Below are 24607 nucleotides of genomic sequence, written 5' to 3' on the forward strand. Positions count from 1 at the left end.
ATGACAATCGTCCATGTGGCGGCCACATATGCTATGATGCTTGCACCATTTTCAGGTTCGTTCCCTATTATGTATCCCCTGGGAGAGAGTGGTTCAGGAATGACTTTAGTGTGATTGACGTCTTGGAGGATTTTCTCTCTCCTAGTGTCCAACAAGGTGAAATACTCAAAGAGTTTTACGCCAGGCTTGAATGCAACCTTTTCTTGAATTAATATTGAATTATGATTCTTCCGCTGGCCTTGCATTTCAGATTTTTTGCCACCTCTCTCTTTTGCATCTCGGGTTCTCTTCTAAGAGTTGCTTTCCTCTCATTTGATATAATATTCCACTATTTATAGAGTCTAGTCCATCAAATTTGTTGACTTCTGGACCAAGGATTTGTCGTAGTGTTCGACATTGAGGTCGTTCTAGAAAGCTCTAATGAACATTTATTGGTTTGGGTTGGCGACCTTTGATGGTATCCTTATTAAATCTGGATAAATATTCGCACAAGGACTCAAAATGACATTGTTGAACATTGAATAAGCTTGTAGTGGAAACCTTATGTGTTTGCTGGCCGAAAAGTGGTGAACCACCTATCTTGCAAATTCTAATAACTCGATATTGAGATCTGCAGAAGGCTCATGTACTATCTCAGGGCTATCTCTTTGAAAGTTCTGACCATCAACTTGCACTTATTGAGTAATATACTTCAATGATAGCCATTGGGGTATTGCTGGCGACCACATGCTCATGGAGATTTCTCTTGCCATTGAACGACACTAACGAAGGTAGTTTGAAATTTTCAGGAACCTGAGCATCCCAAATATTTGCTGCGAGCGTCTGAGGATCTGCTGGCTTTTCGTCCTCGACCACGTCTGACTCTGCGTGTTGGTGTTGCAAATCATGAACTCTTTCTTGCAATGCTTCGTTTTAGAGACACAATTCCTATATAGAGACCAATATCTCTGCTATGGCAGTTCGGTCACCGTTGTTGTTGTTGTAGTTGTTAAGTTGTGCCCCTTACCATCACGCAGCTGGGTCGGACTACCGTTTAAAGTGATACGTGTGATCTAAGTTAGTTTTACCGGGCCACACGGTGGACGCCAAATGTACTTGTAAAAGTACACTAATGATAGCACTACTAACGAAGTTCAATAAAGCCATAATCAAAATAGTCTAATGAATTATGAACAAATGTTTCTCTTGCGCCCTTCTCTTTATATAGTGGATTTGACCAGACTCACATGAAAGTCTATCAAAGTTCATTTAATGTGATTAATCCTTAATTAACATGACATTTTAATGGTGATTGGAAGTCAAACTTGATTGTCTCAAATCCTTAATTAATTATTATATCCTTTCATCAGCCATAATTACGCCCCCAATCATGTCTCTCAAATATTGTTGTGTATCAAACTTGGACCTATAAAATCAATTCAATCTATTAGTTATTTCAGCCTAGTCACACTCATCTAAATTGATCGTTTGATTGAGATAAATTAGTTCTATTGATTCGTGTTCACATGTGCCATTTCAAAACCTGATCCACGAAATAGCACACATGATCATATAAAAAAAAGGTAAAAAGTTTCATTAAGAAATCAAAATTTAAGAATTTTTATACAAAAGAAAAATAATTATTTTTGTTGATATTTTTTCCAAACAAATTGGATATCAGCCTTTAAAAAAACTGTTTCGCTTTTTTCTTATTCCAATTCTAAAGATACGCCACGTAACAATTTTTTTTTTTCTTAAATGAAAAAAAATCTAAAAATAACATGACTGTGATTATCCTCCTCAAACCCCAATAAAAAACAAAGATTTTCCATTCACGTGGCAAAAAGAAACGGCAAAATTCATGGGCTGTGACGGATAAAACTATCACAGACAGTAACAATAACGTGGCCCAATATCTAGTGTTGATATACTCATATACTAGAGTACTTAATCACAGTCCACAAGCAAAAGAGAAAACCGCTATATTTATCAAAAAAATAAAAAACCCGAAGCGCGATAGAAAGAAAGCGATTTTCAGTGTTTTTCTGATTTTTTGTTAATCGAAAAAAAAACCTCGCCGCTAAAGCGATACAAAGTGCGGCAAAATTTTCGGAATGGGGAGTGAAACTAATAATGCTCGTAGTGGAAAGACGGCGGCGATAGACGTTGTTGCGACGGTGAAAGAGATCGTTAACTGTACGGAACAAGAGATCTACGACGTTCTTAAGGACTGTGATATGGACCCTAACCTCGCCGTCGAGAAGCTTCTCGCTCAAGGTTTTTTTTTATTCTTTTTGTTTTCACTACAGTTTCTTGATTCGGTTACGTAACTGGCGTTTCGTTTTTGCATTGGTTTTTTCTTTCTTCTTTTTCAATCGTTTGGTGTTTTGTTACAGCGAAGGGAATTTAGTGAAGATGATGAAACTGTTGACTGGTTTTTAGTTGTTGATGATTGTTTATGTGTGATATTGATGTTTTCTTACTCTTTCAGAGAGTGATTATGAGTTCATTCTATATATTTTTGATTTTCCGTTGTTTGGTTTATGAATTAGTTTGATGATTTTCTTTATGCAAATTCATTGTGAATATGATTGTAAGTGTGTACCACATTTTAATTGTAGATACGTTTCGTGAGGTTAGAAGCAAACGTGAAAAAAGAAAAGAGGTAATTTATTAAGTTACATTAACATTGACATGAGATTGAATTTGAATATAATATGGGATGATGAATAATGCATATGCATTTTGAATTTAGATGAAGGAGGCGGTGGATTCAAGGACGAGGGGAAATAGTACGGGGTTGAGTAGGGGAGGCAAGATTGGCATTGGCAATGATCCTGGTGTTCTGCAAAATGGATTTCATCATGTGGCTTATAAGGGTATTTTCTTTTGAGTGTGGAATGTTTGATGGTTTCTGTTATAATGACATTGGTTTTTACTATTGCACGACCTTATGTTATTGAATGTGTGTAATGTATGTCAGAAAACGGTAAAGCGGTTGACAAGCAAGATGTTGGGTCAGTTTGTGCTACGGTTATGTCTTCCACAACTCATGTTGCGGGGAAAAGTACTAAAGCGTGAGTATTTTTTTTTATTGTTTATATATAATTTGGTGTGACTTTATGTATAATTTGGTGTGACTTTATGTATAATTTTGCTATTGATTGTCTGTGGCTTGATGTCAGTTTACTCCATGAGACAACCTATCTGTTGAAAATGTTCCAATGGTGTTTTTGATGATGATTTTGGTATATGGTATCATTTTGTCATTATTGTTTTTGTCGCCTTCTCTGTTTTTTGTGATATCGTGGTTTTCCCCCCCTTGGTAAAGGATATTCACGTGATTGTCATTGTTCATAAGTTCATTATCATAGTGTCATTGAAAAGTTTAGTGGCCCCGTTTGAATCACCAAGGAACTTATGACTGGAGGAATTTGAAGACATAATGGATGTTTAATCATTTCCCTTAATTTAGAAACACTCCTCATCAGCACTGTCTTTCACTATTGCTTGTGTTTAATTTAAAAATTTAAAAATGCTGAGTTGCAATTAGGTTTTCAGCCAGCTACTGCAGCTATGATTGTTTCACGTTTGACATACAGGTCATGGGTGGTATATTTTATTGCCATTGGATGTTAGTCACCACAACCAAACACTGTATTTTTGTGTATGCATTAATTGTATTTTGTATAACATAAATAATCAGTGAATAGTATACTAATACCTGATGGGGGGTTTTGATGCAATTGTTAGAGTTGCTATCATCTGTCTAATGTGTCACAAGTTCCAATTATGGAATCAGCCTGTTGCAAATGCCAAGAAAGGCTGCCTACCTATAGACCTGCATTGGGTCTGACCCTTCAATGGAAACTGCTATGGTGGAACTGGGGTTGCTCTTTTTAATAGTGTTTATTATTTCAGGTGCATATTTGAGTTTTTGCCTTGCTAAATTACTATTATGAAATGTGCAAGTATTTTTTCGTTTGCCTGACTTATTAAAATCACAGTCATTAGAATGTTGTGATTATTTTTGTAAATAAACTTTAAGTATTTGCCTCATTTTTTTTTTTAAAATTTGGTGCAGTGATTCTTTATATACTGATAATGGAAGACAGTCATTAGGAACAGGTGTCTCCATATCAGATACTGCCCAAGTGTCTCCAGCACCTCTACCCTGGTCGGTAGGAGCGAGCAAAGGACATCTTTCAATGGCAGACATTGTAAGAATGGGCACAACATCTCAAGATGCTGTTTCACATGACCATTGTAATTCCATAGGAGTTTCATCATTCTCTGGAAATTCAGAGTCTAGCTTGAGTCTTCCCTGTCAAAATAATTCTGAGCAACAAAGTTTTCATGATGAGTGGCCTGTAATTGAACAGCCAATATCTGGAAACGCACAAACACTAAACTGGCATGATACTGAAGTAAGTTTACACAGGAACTGTGAATTAGATGCAGCCCAAGTTTCACGGGAGGAGATTGCTCGTGATAATGCTATTTCTGAAAAGATTGAATCTGCTTCTATATCGGACCACACTGAACTAGGACCACATTCCAACTCTAATTTAAAGAATACTCTTACCTCCGATTTTTCTAGTTCTTATGAGCATCATGAAGGTAATGATAGAAATAGGTAAAGAGAGAGAATGAAAAGAAACTCTCATTGTATTATATGATGAACAGTAATACAAGAGGCTACTATATATAGCCATGTAATCCAAAACAGAAAAGGTGTGAGGCGCATAACAAGCTAACAGCACACCACTAACAAAGCTGACAGCTCAGCAAAACAGAATAGAAAAATAAAATGAAGGGCATATTAGTAAACTACTCTATTAGTCCCCCTTAGAAGCTGATGGCAGACTGGTCAAAGTAGCCTTATCATACACACGCAACTTGGAACGAAGAGGAACAAACTTGGCAGCAGAGAGGGGCTTAGTGAGAATGTCAGCCCATTGATCTTGAGCTGGTACATGAACAACAGTCAGACTTTTGCTGAGTACTTTCTCTCGCAGAAAGAAAATATCAAGCTCCATATGCTTAGTCCTGTTGTGAAGAATAGGATTGTGAGCCAAAGTAACAGTGCTCAAGTTATCACACAAGATCTTGGGAACTTGAGAGGAATAATGGAGTTCCTTAAGCAAGGACTGAATCCAAATGAGTTCAGCAGCTAGCTGAGCCATACTGCGATATTCCGCCTCAGCACTGGACCTTGCAACAAGCTGTTGCTTTTTGGACCACCAGGAAACAACATTAGGCCCAAGATATATGCAGGCCCCTGAAGTAGATCTCCGGTCATCAGGGTCTGATGCCCAGTCTGCATCACAGAACCCTAGCAACTGCATTGGTTGCTGAATAGGAGCAGGCTGAAGGAGAAGACCATGGTGCAGAGTACCACTTAGGTACCTTAAGATTCTTTTAACAGCCTTCCAATGATCCTCTAAAGGATTGGACAAAAACTGACAGACTTTGTTGACTGAAAAAGAGATCTCTGGCCTAGTTAAGGTAGCATATTGAAGGGCACCAACCACAGACCGAAACTGAGTAGGGTCATCAACCGCAGCAGACCCAACCTTGGACAATTTGCTGCTAGAGATCATGGGAGTAGGCATGCCATTGGCATTCAACATATTAAGCCTTGAAAGCAAATCTGTGATGTACTTAGTCTGAGATAAGAGAAGAGAACCATTAGGGAGATGAGTCACTTGAATCCCTAGAAAATAATCAAGGTGTCCCAGCTGTTTGAGAGAGAAAGAATTATTGAGATGCTTGATCAAGGAAGCTATAAAAGGAGCAGAACTACCCGTGATGATTATATCATCTACATAGACCAGAATTAGAATCTGAAGTTTACCTTGATGCAACAAAAACAAGCTAGGATCACATCTACTAGCCTTAAACCCGAGTTGAACCAAGGCACACTTTAGCTTATCAAACCAGGCCCTAGGAGCCTGTTTTAAACCATAAATAGCCTTATTTAACTTGCAAACAAGAGTGTTGTCAGCAACTTCAAAGCCAGGGGGCTGTTGCATAAAGACTTCTTCTTCAAGAGTGCCATTGAGGAAGGCATTGTTAACATCAATCTGCTGCAATGGCCACCTGTTTGTAACAGCAATAGAAAGAACAATTCTCACAGTGACAGGTTTAATGACAGGAGAGAAAGTCTCTTGAAAATCATTACCAGCCTTTTGATGGAACCCTTTAGCCACTAATCTGGCTTTATACCTGTTTATGGAACCATCAGGATTCTCCTTAGTCCTGAACACCCACTTACATCCAATAGGCTTCCTTCCAGCAGGAGCTTTCACCAAAGTCCAGGTCTGATTTCTCAGCAGTGCCTGATGTTCTTCCTTCATGGCCTGAAACCAGTTAGGAGCAGCCAAGGCTTGTTCAACAGATGTAGGTACAAGGTGGGCTGTTAATAGAGTAGGGTGAAGTCTAGGAAGGGTGATTCCTCTTTTGGCTCTAGTTTGCATAGGGTGAATGTTTGGAGGGTGAATGGAAGGTAAAGCTGTGGCAGCAGGGTGGGAAATAGGACTAGGGCCAGGGGAGGGACCAACTGAAGGAGAGGAATATGAAGAGGAGGGAGAAAGAGTGCTAGCTTCAGCTGGATCAGAGAGAATGAGGGCAGGAGAGGAAGAAGGAGAAGAGGTAATGGGAATGGCAGTGAGAGGTTGAGGGATAGGTTGCTGACCAGAAGAATAAGAGTAGTTAGAGGGAGCAGCAGAGGAAGAGGAAGAAGAGATTGGAGAAATATTAGGAATAGTGGGACTGCTAAGTTGAGGAAAAGCAGAATTTGAGGAAGAAGAAGCCATAGAAGACAGATTAGAAGTAGAGGGAGTAGAGGGAACAGGAGGAAAACTGAGAGAGGGAGAGGAAGAGGATGGAGTGTTAGGAAGAGAGACAGATTTTGAAGAAGAAACCAAGGTGGAATAAGGAAAATTTGCTTCATTAAAAACAACATCCTTGGAAATAAAAATGCGACCATCTGAAGCAAGGCATTTATAGCCTTTGTGAGAGGTAGAGTATCCAAGGAAAATGCACAGTTGAGATCTAAAATCAAGTTTATGAGAATTATAGGGACGAAGGAAAGGATAACAAGCACAGCCAAAGACTTTAAGGGTAGTATAGTCAGGGTTTTTGTGAAGTAATTTAAAATAAGGTGAGACATTGTCAAGTATAGGTGTAGGAAGTCTGTTAATGAGATATGCAGCTGTGACAAATGCATGATCCCAGAATTTTAAGGGAAGGGTGGACTGAGCAAGGAGTGTGAGGCCAGTCTCAACAATGTGCCTGTGCTTACGTTCAACAAGGCCATTTTGGTGATGTGTATGGGGACAAGTGAATCTGTGAACAATCCCTAAATCTGTGAGATATTTGGTAAGAGGCCTAAACTCACCTCCCCCATCAGTTTGGACACATTTAATGGGACAATTGAACTGAAGTTCAACCATTTTTTTAAACTGAAGAAACTGAACCATGGTGTCAGACTTAAGTTTGAGAGGAAAAACCCAAACAAACCTAGAGAAGGCATCAATACAGGTTAGGAAATAGGTATAACCACTGGAAGATTGCATAGGGGCAGGACCCCAGAGATCACATACAACCAGCTCAAAAGGATGAGAGTAAACTGTGGTAGATAAAGAAGAAGGAAGTCTATGAGACTTGCCAATGCAGCAAGCATGACATAACTCAGCAGGGGGTTTAGATGGAAAGGACTGATTACACAGTTTGAAGATTTCAGTGAGGGCATGATGATTGGGGTGTCCCAGCCTAGTATGCCAAAGCACATATTTATTGGATGCAATAGAATTTGCAGCATTAAAGTGTGAGGAAGGTAAAACAGTACTGACAGAGTTTAGAGAAGGATTGAAAAAGGTACTTGTAACATTATAATTGCAAGATTCATTACAAGAAGACAAAGGATTTATAGTATGATTTGCAACCGATTCAGTACACTGAGATATAGAATCTGTAACATCTGTCCTATAGGAACCATTACAATTGTATGTTGCAGGATAACTATGACTAGAACTATAAGAGGAAGAAGACTTGGACAACGGAGGAGCAGCTGGATTGGAGAATTTATAGAGGCCATCAGCACCAACAAGACCACTGAGTAAGACTTCAGAAGTAGCCTGAGATTTGACAACACAAAACTTAGGATGAAATTCAAAAAATACAGAATTATCTTGAGCAAATTTGCTCACACTCATAAGGTTTTGGTGATGTGAGGGACATGTAAGAGATTGTTAAGAGTGAGAGATAGATGAGGTTTGTGAGGTAAGGGAAAAGACATAGAACCTACAGAGTTGATGGACAAACCTTGGCCGTTACCTATGAAAACTTGTTCAGTTCCAGGCACGGAGGCAGAGTCAGACACATTAGAGGCATCAGGAGTAACATGATGAGAAGCTCCTGAGTCAGGATACCACCACTGGTTTGCACTGCTAGCTTCAGTACCTGCATAAAAGGCTTGTGGTGCAGAAGATCTGGGAGGTGCAGCTCTGGGAGAAGCATAAGCAAGCGGCACAGGATAAACAGCACGAGGAGCCACGTGAAAAGGATTGAAGGGAGCTCGATGATGTGGATAACTAGCACCACTGGAATTGGCATAACGATAGTAGCATACAGAGGCATCATGACCAGGTTTGTGACAAATCTGACACGGTGATTTCCCAAAACGACCTCCTCCACGACCAAAACGACCACCACGTGCACCATAGGAATGATTTTCAGCATTAGCGGTGACGTGACTCGTTCCTTGAGGAAACGCCTCGGAGACGACTTGATCAGAAGCGCCTGGAGTAGGAGAAGGTGTTGCTTGAGTGAGATTGACCGTCGCCGTCGCAGGTTCTGTAATCGCAGCTTTGCGATGCTTCTCCAATCGCGACTCATGAGCAAGCAAGGAAGACTCCAACTCTTCCAAGGAGCTAACGTCATCTTTGCTGTTAACGGCGGCGACAATAGAATCATAATCCTCAGGTAACGAATCGAGAACAATCTCAATTAGGTTACGAAGAGGAACGGGATCACCGATGGAGGTTAGCGACTCACTGATGTCACGAGAACGCGTCATAAGCTCAGTAATCGTTAGTGAACCCTTCGTAAGACGCCGGAGTTCTGAACGAAGTTGACGAGCCTTGGTGGAGAGAAGAACATCAAAGTAGCGATGAACTTCTGTCCACACCTGCCACGCATGCTTGCAGTCAACGAGCTTAGGAAGGAGAGCATCGGAGATAGTAGAGAGAAGCCAGGTGCAGATGAGAGCATCCTGCTGTTCCCACTCAAGAAACGCACTGTGAGATGCAGGATCTGAGGGAGACGGTGACGGAATCACCGGAACAGTGACAAAGCGTTGAAGACGATGACCACGGACGACGCCATCAATCTGCTGCTTCCACTGTTTGAAGTTCTTGTCGTCAAGCTTAACAGAAATTAGGTGAGAAAGTTTCACCTGAGAGGAAGGGAATAAAGATTCCATGGATCGGAAAAAAATTTAAGCTCTGATACCATGATAGAAATAGGTAAAGAGAGAGAATGAAAAGAAACTCTCATTGTATTATATGATGAACAGTAATACAAGAGGCTACTATATATAGCCATGTAATCCAAAACAGAAAAGGTGTGAGGCGCATAACAAGCTAACAGCACACCACTAACAAAGCTGACAGCTCAGCAAAACAGAATAGAAAAATAAAATGAAGGGCATATTAGTAAACTACTCTATTAGGTAACTATTGTGACTCAGATTTTAGATTTAGTGGCCTCATTCTTTATTTTTCTGTAAAACAATGAGTGCAACATGGCATTACATCTTCTTTGCACTGCATCGATGCGGAAGTGAGATTTAGAAAAACCTACTTCTGTATGGGGTTGGTGTTTGTAAACCATTGTTGCAATGCGACATTTCATGAGTTTACTTTATAGCTAATGATTATTTGATTTGTACTAACTATACATGACTACACTAATATATGAAGCCATGATCGTTGGGATATACATACAGAGAGAACTATAACTAATTGATTATATGCTTCTTGAGTTGAACATACTTACCACTCAAAGTAATTTAAAAGTTTTCACATGTTATTATGACAAGCTGCACATGCATATAGAATGTATCATGTGTTTCCTTATATTTATTTTAGAAAACATTTGATTTAAACAATGATTGTTATAGCTGATTGTCTGAATAGCTGTCATAATTGCATTGCTGATTTAAATATTTTGATTTGAAAAAGCCGATGGTGGGTGTCACAATGTTGTGTTGGATGAGTGGTAAGACTAGATGAGATAAGATTAAAAATGACAACATTAGAGAGAGCCGGGGTAGCATTTATAGTAGAAAAGATGATGAAAACTAGACTTAAAGGGTTTGAACATGTAGAGAGGAGAGAAGATTTGTGGATTATGCATAAGGAGAGTAGATAAAATGGAGGGTAGTCAAACCACTAGAGGTAGAGGAAGACCTAGAATAAACTGTAAAAGAAGTGCTACGGCGAACATACGTGGCAGTTTTTGGGCTCGCCGCAATGGTAAATATCGACCGATATTGTTGATTTTTATGCCATAATCTACTATAATGGTGCCGCAAAACAGCCGGTATGGTGGGGATTTGCCTCCGCCATGGACTGCCGCCGTCGACAACACTGAGAGAAACTATTAAGAAAGATCTAGAGATTAATTAGTTAGATAGAAGCATGGCATTTGATAGAACAACATGGAATTTGCCTCACACAGTGGAATAAGACTTGGTTGTTGTTGTTGGGTGTTGTAATAATGAATTTGTTGGAAAAAGGAGTTAGTATGCTGATTTAGTTATTTGAGTTATAAGTGATATGCATGGTGAGGCAACTAGTTTTTGAATCAATGGAGGGGTAATGAGAAAAGATCAAGCTTATTCTAAATAAACGTATTCAAAAGAAAGTTGTTGAAACACCCATTTAGTTGGTGGATGTGGATTGAAAAGGGGTGATTGTGTGAGAAGCTCTTAAGTGACTCCAATACATTGAATGGATCAAATGGGATATATGGTCTAGGAAGTACAAGTTGCTTGACAGTACAACTAAATTATAAAATTATAAGATATGGTAGGCTCTAATACATCTAAAAATTATAGTGTAAAATTAACATAACCACTTGAAATCAAATAAGAAAAATGTTTTGAATTTGGGATGCATCATTGTGAAATGCTACCATTCTCTAAATAGTGAAATTTATCTAAATGTACCCATGGGATAAAACTTAGTAGTTGTTGTTGTTGTATGAGGCCAATCGAAATTTGACATATGAATGTCTTCCCTGGTGATTGTGTTAATATTGCTATTTTATGCATATTGTTATTATTTTTGTAGAAACTAGAAAGATGTCTTGTCCTTATAAGTTTTATGAGTAACCTACAAATATTTAGGTTGCTTTTGGATAAAGCTTCGAGAAAACAAGGTTTCTATGATATTGCCTTTTTTTTTCCCTTCCAAAAGCTATGTAGTTTCTAAATATTGAGAAAGTAAAACTAATTTGGAGCATTTCTAGAGCTTATTTGGGTTTATCTCAGCACAAATAGGTATTTTGTTTTTGCTTATGACAATAGCTTATAAATGTGTTACTTGAACACGAACTTTGTTAGGTTGCTTACCCAAGTGCAAAGCAGTTCTATTTTTCAGGTTTTTGCTTTTTGTAAATGATCAATTCTTGTAGCATTTTTTAATTTTTATGAAAGCATAAATGATCAAGCAATTCAATATTCACTCAAATTTTATATTTTGCACATTTTTCTTTTTCAGGAGAAGGTCATGAATTGCTATAATTCTAATAAATTTACTAATGATGTCCTTGTAGGTGTGTCATCTGCTACTTTGGATCTTCAGCGGCTAAATATGAAAGAGTCCAACCTAGAAGCGCCATCATCTGACGATATAGTGGTTCTTCCAAATCACTTACAAGCCTTGGCTGCTGAGTGTTCACATCTGAGTTTTGGCACATACAAAGGTGGCAACAATTCTGCATCTTCTGAGGCTTTCACACCTAATAATCTTTCTAGAGATGGCTTGGAGATGAATTCTGCAACTGCAGATGACTCCTTGGCTCAGTTCTTGGATCCCAGGCATTTTCTATTCTGTTTCCAACTCTTGATATATTCAGCTTTGTCTCTGGCAACTCATTCTCATGTGTTTTTTTCTTCTATACTAGTTCTCTAAACCTTGGAGATCAGCTTGGGTTTGACATTCTTAGAGGAACATCTGGCGATCAAAATTATGGCCTCCATTCAACTCTTGGGCATGAATACAACACTACAGCATCTATATCAGATCCTAGTTTGCAAAGGTCCCAATGGATGGCTCCATCACTGCCTTTGAAGCAGCCAGGCTTGCCAAGTGGAAACCATTCTTCATTTCCAGGAGAACAGGTGATACTATTGCCCTCCTATCTTGAGTTCTCTATATTGATTTTCTAAGTGATATTTTGTTAGAACTGGTAATAAAGTAAAGCTTAATTTTACTAAATAATACGGACGATATTACTACCTCCATCCCAAATTAAGTCAGCTTGTAGAAATAAAGTTTTCCCAAATTGCAAGCCACTTTTTTACAATACCAATTAAACAATTATGATTATTTTCCTATACCATCTACTATTTATTACCTCCTTTATTTCATTTCGTTTAATTTCTCTCCCATGTCATTAATGAATGACAATTTTATAAAGTAACACATAGTTTCTCTTTTCTACAAAATTAACTATATTTCTTAATTGGTGTGAAATGGCCCTAAATGATTTATAATTTGGGATAGAGGGAGTATTTTAATGAAATTCCCAGGAAACAAGTGTTACAGGGTCTGAGGGAGTATAGAACTGCATTAGGCAATTAAGGAAGGTCGAAACTGTAGGGGAGGCTGTTTCTTCCTTGACAATTTCTAGTGATGACAAGGATTTGAGAGCCAGTCCTCTCCTTAACCAACTGGATCTCTAACAAAATAACTGTCTGCCTTCCTTACCCACTCCTAATCTATTCTAATTTAGTTTAAGCTGAATACAAACACCTAACTATTCTAGCCCATCCTAATTAGTCAAGTCCGATCCAACTTAATTAGACCTGCGCCTTTCATTTTTTCTGAAATCTGACTCACATCTTACATTTGTTTTAGTATTTGGAGTCTACTAAGAATATTCTGTGGTCAATGATGTTATCAATTTCCTGATCACACCTAGGATTAGAAGGGAGTAAACACATAGTTTCAGGATTGTCTGCATCTAAGAGCGAAGCTCCTACCTGAGTGACTACTCTCCAACAATAATCGTGAATGATTCCCCTGCTCACCACTATCCCCTTTATCATAACATTATCTAATAGAATCACAAGGATAAACACCCTCACATCTCTAACTAACAATGATTTTCTACCCTAGGTCCCACCTTTTGGCCTTCTAGAATAGAGTAAACCTGCCATATTGTGGACTTTGAGCGTTTCTTCTGATACTAGGCTCAGCCTAGGTGTCCTATCACACTACACCAGCCCCTTGAAGTATAGACTTGTCCTCAAGTATGAACTTAGGATATTTACTCTCTAAATATGCCCCCATTCTCCCAACTTAAACCTTCACCGTGGGAGTGCTTCCATTGTATTAGTATACAAGAGTTTTGAAGCAGCTGAAGGTGTCTTCGTCCAGGGCTTGAAATGCAAATTTGCCTTTGTCGGCAACTCACCAGAGATAGAGGGATGCAACAAGTGGACCATCCCCATGACTTAGGTGGCGGTGGCAGCATGACCAAGCCACATGCAGCGTGAGTCTCCATGGCTACTGAAGTTGCCCTGTTCTGTGACTGTGGGAGTGGTAGAATCACCGCAAGGGGTCATGTGTCTGGCGGTTCTGGCGGCTTTAACAACTCTGTCAGTGGTGTATATACTACCGGGGCTTGAATGATTGGGATCTTTCTGACCATCATAAAATCGGCATTTGCCAGTTTTGGCGAAGGTGGTGGCTGGAAGAAAATCAATTGCTTCATTCTTTGCACCACACTCGTCTTCTTCACACTCAATTTGTTATTAACTGTTTCAACTTTTCTTCTATTGCCCCAACAATTGTTTCAAATCTCGGTTTAGATTCTTTGATGCGAGCGTCTTCCCGCCAATTTTTGGATGCCTCAATCATCTTCAACACTGAATTGTATTTTGTTATTTGGCTTTTCCTTATTCTTCATCTTTACCAACATCTCGTTTTCTTCGCTGACACAGGAGGATGAACCTCCTCGGCAGGACATTCTTACATTTGGCTAACTCCGCCAACATAAATTCACGACATTCCTCCAAAGCTTGAGGTCGGGGATCTTCCATAGTTGCAAGTTTCAATTCCCATTGTATCCAATCTCTCTGACATCTTCGGTGTCATGAGAGTTTGCAACTTGGCTAACTCACAATCGCTTAGAGAATAAAATTAGTATTCATCTTTGAATCAGGGAAGAACTTAAGGAAATAGAAACAAAATAAAAACAGAAAATCTTCTATGATAAGGAGAGAAACACGAGTTTCTCCAACAATAATCAGAAGAAAAAAATATACCACCACACCTACCTAACTCTGATTTACTCCCCAGAGTCTTTGGCCTTCTAGAGTAAACCTGCCATATTATGGACTTCTTTAGAGTCACTTCTGCTACTGCCCTCAGCCCAGGTGTCCTTTCATGTCCGAAAAGAGCTCAAATTAAGGGGCAACTCTTAACTGATAAGTTGGTTTATAAGGTTGAGTTAGGTCTAATTAAACAGAAGATGGTGTCACAGCCTATCTTTTGGAGCACCCACTGTATTTTCCACACGAAATCTAATAGTGTTTGTTGGACATGCCCTACAATCTCCTTTTGTAAGGATATCAGTAAAGGTCCAATCCAAAGCCTTAAGAGAACTCGTTGCAAATGTTGTGGACAAGCTTTTTTTTATCATTGGCAAGAGACTGATTCTCATGATTGTAGCAACTTCTACGAAATTCTAAGAGTTAAAATATTATTTCTACTACATTGCATATTCTATGCTTCAAATGCAATACAGTTTATTTTATGTTTATGATTCCTAGCTCCATGTCCTGCATGGTTCAACAACTGTCAAGAATATCAATAGCACTAATTATTAGGTCCAATCTGTCAATAATTTGTTCAGGGCACTAATCCCTTGCCACCTTTAAGCCTCATAGTTCAGATATTGATCTTTATTTGCATATATATTGCATGAATTCATGACTAAACTGTTTTTGTGAAGTGGTGCATTTATTCTGCTTTTCTGATATGCATGTAAGTTTTTGCAAATAACTTACTGTATTATTCATTTGATAATAATGTAGTATGGTTACATTTTCCTCCTAATGTTTTTTTCTTGCTAATTCTCATCTTGTAAATCTGTTCATTGATGGCGATTTACTCATTCCTACTTTCTTTTAAGCTTTTTAAATATGACATGATTTTAAGATTCGCTTCTATTTGCCTTGATGCAGCATAATAGTTCAAATGCGGTACCTCAAGATTTGTTGGCATTTCTCCTAGCAGAATCACATCGTTCAAAACACAATGCGGAACCATCCATAAACAATTTCCCCCCCTCCATGTCTGGGGTATCCAGGGTACATTCTTTTTCCGTACACCTTTTAATTTTGTGACTTTATTTTGCCTCTTTATTTCTAGCAACATAATAGAGCTAACTAAACATTTGTTGGAATTGTCAACCAACTAAATTGTGAAGGTATATGGATGTGGAATACTGTATTTCAAAAGTCTAAGGGAAGGGTGGGTACAATAAATTAAATTTTGAGAAATGAAAACAAAACACCAAGGGTATGTTTGAATGAGTTCTGTTTTTTTAGTTTTCAACATCTATTTTATAAATCAATTTAAAAACTGTTTTGAAGGAAAAAAACATGTTTGCTAATTTCTTTTTGAAAACTATTTTAAAGATGAGGAAATGAAAAAACTTGTTTTAATAGACACATTTGTATTCATAAAGCAAGATGATTCATATACATTCTTTTTACATTTTCAAGTTACACTATTTTAAATTTCCATTAATGAGAACTGTACCCATTTTCTTTGTTTTTTTTTCTCTTCCCAATTTTCCAAAGTAAAAACCAGAATAGTAACATATTTTAGTTTTCCAAACTTATAAATAGAAGATAGTTTTTAAAATCCGTTTTGTAAAATTAGGTAACCAAACGAGTTTCGTTATTTTCAAATTAACAAACTAAAAAATAGTTTTGCAAAACTAAATCAAACAAGCCCTAATAGTATCTCTTTTAAATTGGTAAGTGATTTTATTATCTCAGTATTACCCTCCTATTGGTGTGACATTGATATCTCAGTTACTTTTGAAATTTGTATTGAGAACACTTGTATCGATTATCAGGCTTAGAAGTGCAAGGATCACTGCCCTCATCTAAGTTATTGATAAATTGGACCTTATAATTAGTGTCATTGTTCTTAACAGTTGTTTAAACATGCAGGACATAGAACCAGGCAACTTTGCTTTGCATAACAGATCGTCACTTACCCAGGGTTTTACAGTGCAGCCCAACAATTACTTTCAACAATCGCGAGAAGCATATTATGGCCTACCTCAGAATCAGTCATATATGGCAACCATTGATTCACAGAGAGCATTTTCAGACAACACTGCATACAGTGGATCTCATACAAACATGAATTACAACAGCCTTCCCCAAAATAGAAATGAATTCTTCACGAGTAGATTGCATCCATCCACTGTCAGTGATGCACCTGGTTATGGAAATCTCGATTCTTCCTTTTATCATCCTGGAAGCTTTCAGTCTAATGCATCTCTTGGTAATATGAAACCTTCGAGTAACTTCAACGAGATTTTAACTAATCAATATTATGGTGGACATAACTTGAGCTCTATTCACCCGGTAAATTTTACTATCTTTTTTTTTGAAGAATAATATTTTCTATATCTAGTTATGAATGTGGTGATAATCACTATGGACTTAAAAGTTACCCATTCTAGACCTGTATGCGCTTACTCTGCAAAATCCCGAAAAATAAAAATGGGATGTCATCTACTCTGAAGTCACCCCCAAAAAATAAAAAAAGAGATAGCATCCAACTGTTATTGATGTTAAAATAACAGAACTCAATTGTATGATGGGTGCTTTATCTAAAAGCTTGACCAATATCATTTTAATGCTCTACATTGTTATAATTTTATCAATTGCTTAATTGACTTTATTGTTGATCTTCTCACCAGCATGATAGCTTTTCTCAACGGGATTACGAGACGAGGTTAAGATCTTCATATGTACCGGAGAAAACCCAATATACCTTCACAGACCAACCGAGTCAGGCTTCCCTGTCACAGTATGCAAGTCATGAATATTCTGATTTCTATCCTTCTTGGAGCCAAATTCCGGAAGAACACAAGCAGTCAGGTAGTGTTCAAGATTTGCTGCCCAAAAAATTGCATCAATTTTGGCCGCATAACCACTAACAGCACAGTCCTGTTTGTTTTTTCTCCCCCTTTTTTTATCACTAGGATTTTTAGTAGCAGGTTTAGGTGAAATAGGGTGTTATTACATTTCATTTGATGCTCGAGCCTTATTCAATTGTACATACTTTAAAGAGAATGAACTCCATGCAGTTGTGGCATTTGCATTTTTTTATATTCAATTGGGGGTATTTTTTGGTCACACTTTATAGCTAGATTAATGTAGTTTCTCATCAGAATTGCAATTCTCACAAATTTCAAGCACAAACTATCTGTAGTAATGAGATTGTGCTAGAATTGGACCCATTCAATTCTCAAAATTATTTTAACATTACTTTCCGTCATCTTAAACTGTATTAACTAGATTTAACGCATTGCATTAAAATTTGTTAACGTATATGCATCTAAAATATACAAAGCAAAACTTTTGTTTGAAGTTTGAGATTTTTTTTTGTTTCTTTTTGTAGGAAGGAAATAGGCAATAGCTATGAGTTATAATGACATCATTGATGAGTAGAAAAGTTTCAAATTTCAATGGCGTTCTAAATAGTGTAGAAAAATTTAGTATTTCCAAAGAGTTCAAAATATTATTTATATGTAATTAAACTTAGGGCCCGTTTGTTTTGGCTTTTTTTTAAAATGATTTTTATAATGTTATATATTTTAGTGTAAAAAAAATTTACAAAGAAATTTTTCATAAAAATTTCAAATGAAAATTTTGTTTGAATAGTTATTCTTAAAATATTATTTTAGGTATTTTATCATTTTATCGAAACTTTTTTTGGATATCAAAATTTTAAAAAATCACTTAATTTTGAAGCTATTTCAAATAGCTTTTTCTAAAAATCATTTTTGAGATACAATTTTTTTAAAAAATTGTGATTTTGACTATGTTTTGATCTTCAATAATGTATATTTATATTATACAATGAATAATTCAATCTTTTAATTTATAAAAAATAAATTTAGAAAAACTTATAGTATTTTGAAAAATATTTTTGTAAAATTCATTTTCAAAAATACAAAGAAAAAATCTATTTTTTTAAAGCTAAAATAAACTGGCCCTTAATCAGTTCATTATTTTAGGGGAGTTTACATCCTCTCTTAATTCATTATAGAAGGAATTGTAAAAAAACATGATAAATATGAACAAGTTGAATCCAAACAAATGTATAAAAAAATGAAATATGACTGATTTTAAATTATGTCACTTAATATAAATTATTAAATAAAAAATTAAACGGTTTATGATTTAATATTATATTATTATATTATAAAAGGAGTATACATAAGAATTCTGAAGTATAAATATAAATCCTAATAAAGGAAGTACAAAAATAAATGAGAAAATAGGATATAAATCCTAATAAAGAAAGTACAAAAATAAATGAGAAAATGGGAGATAAACTGTGAATATAAACTATATTATAAATCTTATCTTCAAAATAAATAGTTTTTTTCCCTTTAAATCTTATTAGTTGTGATAGATCTTATAATAAATTTTAACTTTGTCCGATGCGAGAGGTTGTATCTGCAAATATTTCGACGCTCAAATAAGAGACGATCCTAAGTGTCAGGTTTTTAGGTTAGAATTATGTGTATATGTTGACCGTTTTTATTGTAAGGTTTTATGATTTTGAGATCCTATAACCTTTTATTTGTTGTAGCTGTCTCAGAGAAAAAATATTAGAAGATTCTTTAGAGTAAGATTTGATGGTCTTCAAGGTTCCATCATATCTGATCGGATGTAATTTTAAATATATCAATTGAAGTACTAGAACCTTCTTCGTGAATACCTGCTACTTATGGGGTTGATGTAACTGAATTTATCTATCTATTTGATTAAACGATCAAATATATTATCATAATATAAGAGTTCCACTGCTTCTAACTCCATATATTTTGTTTTGACACAAAGAATTACATTGAGGGAGAGTGCCATTATGCTTAGATTATCACAATAAAAGACGGGCGTGAGAGTGTCAACTTTGAGTATTAAGACAAGTGATTAGAGCCAAAGCACTTCAGTTGCAATATTAGACAAACTACTATATTCAACTTAAGTGATTGACCTTATTGTCAAGGTTTGTTTCTTTAACCACCAAAAAATCAAGTTTGGTCAAAAATATGTGCAAGAGCCTGATGTAAATTTTCTATCATCTGGATCAAAGCCCCAATCAACATCTGAATAGAATGTGATAACAAGTGGTTACAAGGGAAGACCGCATGCCATAGTGGAGAGTACCCGTTCAATATCTCATAATTATATTGATGCTATATAATTACTCTCAATAGGTTGTGAAATAAACTGAAAAGCCTTGTTGACTGAAAAACAAATTTCAGATTTTGTAATGGTTGCATATTGTAATACACCAACCACTAATTTGTAGTAAGAGAATTTCTATTCTCAGACCCCAGTTTTGTCAACTTGAGATTTGCGACACGAGTAGGTAAGCTTTTAGAATAATTCATATTGGTCTTGTCAAGTAGGTATCTTATATATTTTGTTTGGGAGAGAGATAATTCCATCTGGGTAATGGGCCACTTCAATCCCTTATAAATAATAAAGATTTCACATTGTTTGAGTGAAAATGGATCATGTAGTTTTGAAATAAGGTGTTGAATATGGCTTTAGGAGTTACCTGTCACTATGATATTATCAACACAAAAAAATATAAAAATTGAATAATTAGGTTTTGTGAGAGTGAAAAGAGAGGGATCACACTAGCTAGTTTGGAAGCCAAAGCTATGAAGAGTGGTAGTGAATCTTGCAAACCAAGTCCTTGGTGCTGAGACCATATATAGGAAGCCTAAATAAGTATTGGCATCAAGGAAGCCTAATGGATGTTGCATATAATCTGCCTCTTCAAGTAATCCAATCAAAATTACATTATTTACCTCTAATTGAGTGATATGCCATTTTCTAGAGATTGAAGATTGAGAATGACTCACAGTGATAGGTTTCACTATTGGTGAAAATGTCTACTAAAAATAAAAACCTTGCACCTAATGATATCCCTTAGCCACAAGTATGAATTTATATTTAAGGATAAATCCATCTAGATTTTGTTTGATCTTGAAAGTTAACTTGCATCCTAAGGAACTCCTGTTAGGAGGAAGAGGTGTTAGACTCCATGTATTATTCTTAAGTAAAGTTGTGTGTTCATATTTCATAACAAATCCATTTGGGATCCCGAGTACTAGTTTATATTCAACTTCAATTAAGAGTAGTGTAGGATGATGTCTAGGTTGAGTTATTCTATGCTTGGCTCTAGTAATCATGTAATGAGTGTTTTGAGGATGTATTCTGTATGGTTGATGAAATGAGGTTGAATATGTTTATTGTAAGTATAGATTGTAATCTAGGGGGTAAATTAGATTATTCAGTATTTTCGAATTTTCTCGATCAAGAGAGATAGGAATGATGTTCTTATTTATCTATGAACTTCTAAAACCAAAATCGCAGAAAAATAAATGCGTAAAGTAATGAACACCAAGATATATATATTAGTTCTCCTTTCCAATCTAGGGTACATCGAGTCCCCTCACTCCCCGTGAGAGATTTTATTATGTTAGAAATTGTACAACCTCACCCTAAGATTTTCTTCTAATCTCTAGCACATTCGAGAAGGCACACCACCTTATAATTTTACACTTGAATAGAAAACACACTACTTTCTAATACAACATAATGATCACTAAACACTTTGTGATCTGAAGCCAAATTTGAATAAGATATGGAATTTTTGCACTTGAATCAATTATATAGGAATCAATCTTCCCTTCCAAATGTTACAATTCATAGTGTATAAGACTTTAAGTGCTCAAAACTGAATATGAAAATTTCAATGATACTTTAAAAATTATGCAGTAAGTTTCATAAAGTTTAGTCACAAAGAACACTTAATGAAAATGAGAAAGATTTGAATTTGAATTGATTGGAAGAGGTGAATTTGGAATTCAAAATTCACAACTATTTATATTCAGATTACACCTTTTGGAAAGAGAACAATGTCATGAAGCATTGCAATGATTCGTGAAAGAGATTTAGAAAACTTGGATTTAAAATGAGTTATGAAAAAATGCTGATGCTTCAGTGGTAACCAATTACTATAATGATGTATAATTACTCTCAATAGGTTGTGAAATAAACTGAAAATCCTTGTTGACTAAAAACTAAATTTTAGATCTTGTGATTGCTGCATATTGTAATACACCAACCACCAATTTGTAGTAAGTGAGATAATTTCTATTCTCAGACCCCATTTTTGTCAACTTGAGATTTACGACATGAGTAGATAAGCTTTTAGAATAATTCATATTGGTCTTGTCACGTAGGTATCTTATATATTTCTTTTGGGAGAGAAAGATATCACTAGTTGGGTAATGAGAACTTCAATTATAAATAATCAAGATTTCCTATTATTTGAGTGAAAACGAATCATGTAGTTTTGAAATAAGGTGTTGAATATGGCTTTACGAGTTACCTATGACTATGTTGTTATCAACAAAAAAAAGTATAAAAATGGAATATTTAGGTTTGGTGAGTCCGAAAAGAGAGGGATCACACTTGCTAGTTTGGAAGCCAAAGCTATGAAGAGTGGTAGTGAATCTTTCAAACCAAGCCTTTGGTGCTGATACCATAAATAATGTTGTTTAACCTGCAAACTAAAGAAGTATTGGCATCAAGTAAGCCTAATCGTTGTTGCATATAATCTTCCTCTTCAAGTAATCCAATCAAAAAGGCATTATTTACGTGTAAAATTGAGTGATATGCCATTTTCTAGAGATTGAATAGTGTGAATGCCTCATAGTGATAGGTTTCACTATTGGTGAAAATGTCTCCTGAAAATAAAAACCTTGCACCTAATGATACCCCTTAGTCACAAGTATGTATTTGTACTTAAGGATAAATCCATCTAGATTTTGTTTGATCTTGAAAATTAACTCTCATCCTAAGGAACTCCTGTTAGGAGGAAGAGGTGTTAGACTCCATGTATTATTCTTAAGTAAATTTGTCTGTTCATATTTCATAGCAAATACATTTGGGATCCAGAATACTAGTTTACATTCAAGTTCAATTAGGAGAAGTGTAGGATGAAGGCTAGGTTGAGTTATTCCATGCTTGGCTCTAGTGATCATGGATTGAGTGTTTTGAGGATCTATTTTTTTGGTTGAGGAAATGAGGTTGAATATGTTTATTGTAAGTATATATTGTATTCTAGGGGGTGAATTATATTATTCAGTATTTTCGAATTTTCTCGGTCAAGAGAGATATGAATGATGCTCTTATTTATCTATGAACTTCTAAAACCAAAATTGCAGAAAAATAAATGCATAAAGTAAATAATACCAAGATATATATTAGTTCTTCTTTCCAGTCAATGGTACGTGTAGTATCCCCACTCCTCATGAAAGATTTTATTATGTTATAAATTGTACAACCTCACCGTAAGACTTTCTTCAAATCTCTAACACAGTCGAGAAGGCACACCACCTTATAATTTTAAACTTGAATAGAAAACACACTACTTTCAAGTACAACATAATGATCACTAAAAACTTTGTGATCTGAAACCAAATTTGAATAAGATATGAAGTTCTTGCACTTGAATCAATTATATAGGAATTAATCTTCCCTTCCAAAATGTTACAATTCACAATGTATAAGACTTTAAGTGCTCAAAACTGAATATGATAATTTCAATGATACTTTAAAAATTATGCAGTAAGTTTCATAAAGTTTAGTCATAAAGAACACTTTATGAAAATGAGAAAGATTTGATTTGAATTGATTGGAAGAGGAGAATTTGGAATTCAGAATTCACAACTATTTAGATTCAGATTGAACCTTTTGAATAGAGCACAATGTCATGAAACATTGCAATGATTCATGAAAGAGATTTAGAAAACTTTGGATTCAAAATGAGTTATGAAAAAATGTTGATTCTTCAGTGGTAACCGGTTACTATAATGCTGTATAATTACTCTCAATAGGTTGTGAAATAAACTGAAAAGCCTTGTTAACTAAAAAACAAATTTTAAATCTTGTAATTGCTGCATATTGTAATACACCAACCACTAATTTGTAGTAAGTGAGATAATTTCTATTCTCAGACCCCAGTTTTGTCACCTTGAGATTTGCGACATGAGTATGTAAGCTTTTAGAATAATTCATATTGTTCTTGTTGTCATGTAGGAATCTTATATATTTTGTTTGGGAGAGAAAGATATTTCCATTTGGGTAATGAGAACTTCAATTATAAATAATCAAGATTGCCTATTATTTGAGTGAAAACAGACCATGTAGTTTTGAAATAAGGTGTTGAATATGGCTTTAGGAGTTACATGTGACTATGATATTATCAACACAAAAAAGCATAAGAATGGAATAATTAGGTTTGGTGAGTGTGAAAAGAGAGGGATCACACTTGCTAGTTTGGAAGCCAAAACTATGAAAAGTGGTAGTGAATCTTACAAACCAAGCCCTTGGTGCTGAGAACATAAATAGTAATATTTAACATGCAAACTAAAGAAGTATTGGCATCAAGGAAGCCTAATGGTTTTTGCATATAATCTTCCTCTTCAAGTAATCCAATAAGAAAAACTATTTACCTCTAATTGAGTGATATGCCATTTTCTAAAGATTGAATAGGGAGAATGACTCACAGTGATAGGTTTCACTATTGGTGAAAATGTCTCCTGAAAATAAAAACCTTGCTCCTAATGATACCCCTTAGCCACAAGTATGAATTTATATTTAAGGATAAATCCATCTAGATTTTGTTTGATCTTGAAAGTTAACTTGCATCCTAAGGAACTCCTGTTAGGAGGAAGAGGTGTTAGACTCCATGTATTATTCTTAAGTAAAGTTGTGTGTTCATATTTCATAGCAAATCATTTGGGATCCCGAGTACTAGTTTATATTCAACTTCAATTAAGAGTAGTGTAGGATGATGTCTAGGTTGAGTTATTCTATGCTTGGCTCTAGTAATCATGGAATGAGTGTTTTGAGGATGTATTCTGTATGGTTGATGAAATGAGGTTGAATATGTTTATTGTAAGTATAGATTGTAATCTAGGGGGTAAATTAGATTATTCAGTATTTTCGAATTTTCTCGATCAAGAGAGATAGGAATGATGTTCT

The 24607-nt window shown here is 35.8% G+C and overlaps 1 protein-coding gene across 1 annotated transcript; it reads left to right on the top strand.

The window, feature by feature from the left end:
* Window positions 1-1924: 1924 nt before the first annotated feature.
* Window positions 1925-17804, top strand: LOC127085128 (uncharacterized). Its single transcript, XM_051025702.1, has 10 exons — window positions 1925-2256; window positions 2601-2644; window positions 2735-2858; window positions 2963-3056; window positions 4064-4599; window positions 11824-12088; window positions 12175-12391; window positions 15464-15589; window positions 16463-16885; window positions 17224-17804. Exons 1-10 carry the CDS (start codon window positions 2094-2096, stop codon window positions 17461-17463), a joined length of 2232 nt encoding a protein of 743 aa, XP_050881659.1. The 5' UTR covers window positions 1925-2093; the 3' UTR covers window positions 17464-17804.
* Window positions 17805-24607: the final 6803 nt, after the last annotated feature.

This window comes from Lathyrus oleraceus, chromosome 5 (assembly GCF_024323335.1).
Source record: "Lathyrus oleraceus cultivar Zhongwan6 chromosome 5, CAAS_Psat_ZW6_1.0, whole genome shotgun sequence".
NCBI classification, from domain to species: domain Eukaryota; kingdom Viridiplantae; phylum Streptophyta; class Magnoliopsida; order Fabales; family Fabaceae; genus Lathyrus; species Lathyrus oleraceus.